This window comes from Colletotrichum phormii, assembly GCF_030913505.1.
Source record: "Colletotrichum phormii strain CBS 102054 chromosome Unknown BDP81scaffold_3, whole genome shotgun sequence".
Classification (NCBI taxonomy): Eukaryota; Fungi; Ascomycota; class Sordariomycetes; order Glomerellales; family Glomerellaceae; genus Colletotrichum; species Colletotrichum phormii.
This window is the reverse complement of record NW_026851445.1, coordinates 1,678,874-1,683,069: the sequence shown is the minus strand read 5'-3', so window position 1 is coordinate 1,683,069 and position 4,196 is coordinate 1,678,874. Positions and strand designations below refer to the sequence as shown.

The 4,196-nt window shown below is 53.9% G+C and overlaps 1 protein-coding gene across 1 annotated transcript; it reads left to right on the top strand.

The window, feature by feature from the left end:
- Positions 1-1,190: 1,190 nt before the first annotated feature.
- Positions 1,191-4,196, top strand: BDP81DRAFT_310070 (uncharacterized protein; the record flags this gene model as incomplete). The annotated part of the gene is made up of 4 exons (XM_060583602.1): positions 1,191-1,491; positions 1,542-1,562; positions 1,628-1,682; positions 1,733-4,196. The coding sequence occupies 4 exons, from the start codon at positions 1,191-1,193 to the stop codon at positions 4,194-4,196; spliced, it is 2,841 nt and encodes a 946-aa protein (XP_060449880.1).

Below are 4,196 nucleotides of genomic sequence, written 5' to 3'. Positions count from 1 at the left end.
ACTTAGGTGTGTGTGTGTGTGTGTGTGTGTGTGTGTGTGGTGAGGTGGATAAGGTAACCTACCTAGTAGTAAGGTAAGAAGGTAAGGTAGGTACCTACCTCTGTTACCGCCCGCCCAGGCAGGTACCGCTGTAGAATCATCATATGAATACGAGATGTCCCTTCCTCATCCTTCCTCACCATCAACTCTCGTCCATTCATTCACCCATGTCTGCGGCCTGCCTGTGCCTCTCTTCTCCAGGCTCTCCTCTCCTCTCCTCTGGTCCTACGGATACCTACTCCTGCCTCTTCCATTCCCGTCAGCTTCTTCCCCAGACTATTCGTATCCCGTTCTGGACCCTGGCCTGATCCTGATCCCGCCTTCGCCTTGTCCTAACCGACCCGGTTCGAGCAGCCGCCGTCTGCAAGTGTCCGCTGTCGCGCCCGATTCACCACGGCGGATACAACTGCAGTCTGCAGCTTACTGGAGTTTGACTTCCCTGTTTGGCTGAATCACACCCAAAATCCAGAATCACACCAACCGCCCTGCCGGTCCGCTCATCCTTGCCGTCGGTTCTGCGCCGATTTGGGGACAATCTTGAATATCAAAGACAACACCCCTGCAAGTCGACTATTATCTTGCACTTGCCTCCCGCCACTACGGACCCTTGTCGCCCCTACCTTGCCGCTCTTCTCCTGAGGCTTTTCTACGCGCGCCGTCAAAACAACATCGATTAATCCAACAACAACAATTTCTCCAGCAATCCTCACGACGACTTGGCCCCATTACTCCTTTGTGCCGTTGCCCCAGCAGAATATTGCTTCGACCTCACGCAGAAACGTACTAGTCGCTCAACATCCTAGTCGAACCATCCCAAACAGCTCCATCTCGTCTCGGACAGGACCCTGAGCTCTCCACCATTCATCAAGGCACTTTCCGCTGCTTCGGGAAGCCCACCTACGATCTTCCGTGTCCTCCGAGCCACCTCCAAACTTCGACCCAGCCAAGGCATGCGACACCACTGAATACCTACATGTCTTTTGCCATTGCTTCTCAGCACTTGGTTCGATTTAATCCAGACATCACCGCTCCAGCTACGACATAACCAGCTTTCACCGTCTCTGTCTGCACACCCATCAGCATCCTTCGGGCATCCAAGCCCAGGAGTTCCTGAATCCTCCGGTCGCTCCTTTGCGCGCCCACCGCCCACGATGACCCGATTCGGAGGCTCGACCTCGCTCGCCGCGACCCTGATTGTCCTGTTCATGTTCATTGCTACGGCTTTGGCAGCCACGGAGACTGTCTATATCACCGGCTCAGACAAAGATGGCAACAGCAAGCAGCTTGCGGTCAATCGCAATCCGGGCCTATTTACTGGCGATTTTGGCGACTGTTTGGGAGGACAAAGTTTATTCAACATTACAAAATTCGATGCTGCCTACTACGCCGACAACATGACCGTACAGTTCCACCTGGACGGTACCACCAATATTAGGAACGAATCATTGATGAGTAAGTTCAACCGAATCTGAACTTCTACCCATGTACTAATTACACTGCAGTGCACATCAATGTCGAAGCTTGTAAGCTGCAATCACAACTTGGGACGAACCGGTACGCAGAGATGGGGTATGCTGACTTGTGGCAGATGGCGAGACAAGATTCGAGATGAACTTTAACCCCTGCATGACCAACATCGCTAGGTGCGTCCTAGTCTTTACGCCTCTCAAGGCGGTTTGCTAACTTCCCGCAGTCTGTGCCCTCTCAACGCCAGCAACCCCATTACTGCATTTGCAGAGTTCAGACTCACACCTGCTCAGATCGACGGCATTCCATCAATCGCCCTCGATATCCCCGATTTCGAAGGTTCTGCGCGCATTCAGATCTTTGCAAACTCTAGTCAGACGCAGATAGGATGTTTCCAAGCCGTCATGCGGAACGGCAACAGCTTTTCCCATCCAGCCGCGATTTCGTCGATACTGGGCGTGTTCACACTCGCCGCTATCCTGGCTTCTGCGGCAACCGCCATGTATGGTGTTAGCGTGCCTCATATCCGGACACACTATGCCCATTCTCTGTCAGTCCTGGTCATCTTCGAGACCTATCAGACCGTCTTTTTCTCAGGTGCCTTGTCCGTCGACTGGCCTAGCGTCCTGCCCGCCTGGTGGAGCAACTTCGGATGGGCCGCCGGCATGATATACAGCGAGAAAGTAATCAATTCGATTGATGGTTTCGCCGGCGTGACTGGTAATGCCAGTCAGGTAGGCGGTGCAGGATCGGCCGTGATTAACACTGGGGGTGGTCTCGTTCAGCAAATCTATGGCCGCTCGCTCGACACTTTCTCGACGTCTAGCGATGGAGTGTCCGTTCCGAATCTTGTGCAGCGAGCGACCAGGGCCTACAACACAAGCAATCCATACGAATACTATTGGGCGGGAAACCCCGTCGCTCCGGGCATGCCTACGCCAGGCAAGTGGATTGGATTCGCCGGAGACCTTTCTGCTCTCGGCATACCGGCCGCCGATGCTTTCACCCTCGGTCTCATCTGGTGGTTAGTGGCCATTGGACTGGTTGCCGTCTCCATCGTTGCGTTCAAGTTCATACTCGACTTGCTTGTTCGGGTAAAGCTGATCAAGCAGGATCGCTTCTTATATTTCCGCAACCACTTGGGCGGATACCTGGCAGTCGGAGTTCTGCGCACGCTGCTCGTTTCGTTCTCCTCCCTGATGACCCTGGCGCTATTCCAGTTCAACATTCGCGCGCCAGCCGGCCCAACAGCTATCGCGGCGATCATCTTCATCCTTTTGCTCATTGGCGTTGGCGGGCTTGTTGCCTACGCTTGTTTCTTCCGTCTCCGACTCGGCAAGTATGAAATGGGCCCCGATACGATCATGTTTGAACAGGGAAAGCTCTTTGGCTCCATACCAGCGGTTGCAACAACGCGTGCTAGCGATATTGGAGAAAAGGAAACTACCGCCAAACGCTATGGATCGATGCCGTTCTTCAAGATTCGATTCATTGACGACGACCCCAACCGGACAACGGTCCACCAAGACGAGGTTTACATCAAGCGTTTTGGATGGCTGTCGGCTCGTTACCGCAGGACCAGATGGTGGTTCTTTGCCTGCTGGCTCAGCTACCAGTTCATCCGGGCTTGCTTTATCGGCGGCGGAGCGCGAAGCCCCCTGGCACAAGTTTACGGATTATTTGTTTTCGAGATCATCGCTTTCATTGTCTTTGTTAAACTTAACCCCTTAGAGGGCCAGAGAAACACTTCCGTGGCAATCTGGATGCTGGGCATTACAAAGATTGTCACTTCAGGTTTCTCTATTGCCTTCTTGCCCGCATTCGCCATTGGTCGCATCCTCTCGACTGTTTTCGGCATTATCATCATTGTCGTCCAAGGTTTCCTTATTGTTGCGGTCCTAATTCTCGTTGTACTGGGCGTCATTTCATCATGGATGTCGCTCCACCGAAATCGCGAACAGTTCCCCGAAGCGCTGGACGGAATCCGCATCAGATACTACGAACATATCCAGGCTAGAGCCACTGACCTCCCGCCGCCACCGAAACCAGAGCCGAAGGTCGAAGAGCCTCAAGAGCCACCGCAGCCTTACTTCTCAGTCAACAGCGTTCGCCGGACTCGCAAGATTGAGGACGATGACGAGGAAGACAAGGTTGGAGATATCATTCGGCCAGCCAACGCTTCGGTGGTAAAGTTCGCCCCGGGTACTACTACCACCCGACGAACCCGGACAGATAGTGTCAGCTCGCGATACTCTGTTGGTAGCTTGCCGCGCCGCGCCAAAGCGCATCGCACCTCATGGAGTTCGGCTGATTTTGCTGAATGGGATGCCAACAATAATGCGGACCGGCCCGCATCATCGCTTGCACACCGTAGCAGTTTCGGTCATCAGCGCAATGGCTCATTGAGACAGGTGTCACACTCTGGATCGCAGCCCGACCTCGGACGCTCCGTCAACAACTCGCCAGCGCCTGCAAGATCCGTATCGATGACGAACAACGAGTTACGCCGTCTCATGACTCCCACCGAAGAACTTCCAGAGGAGAGTGTAATGACGCCCGGAAGCATGGTCGAGCCTGAGACCAGCACCAAACCTAATGATACCGCCATTTCCCCCATCCACGAGAAAGACGAGCATGAGGCCAGGGAGGGGAATGTCTTTCCTGTTGAGGAAAAGATCCAGAAGTCTTGA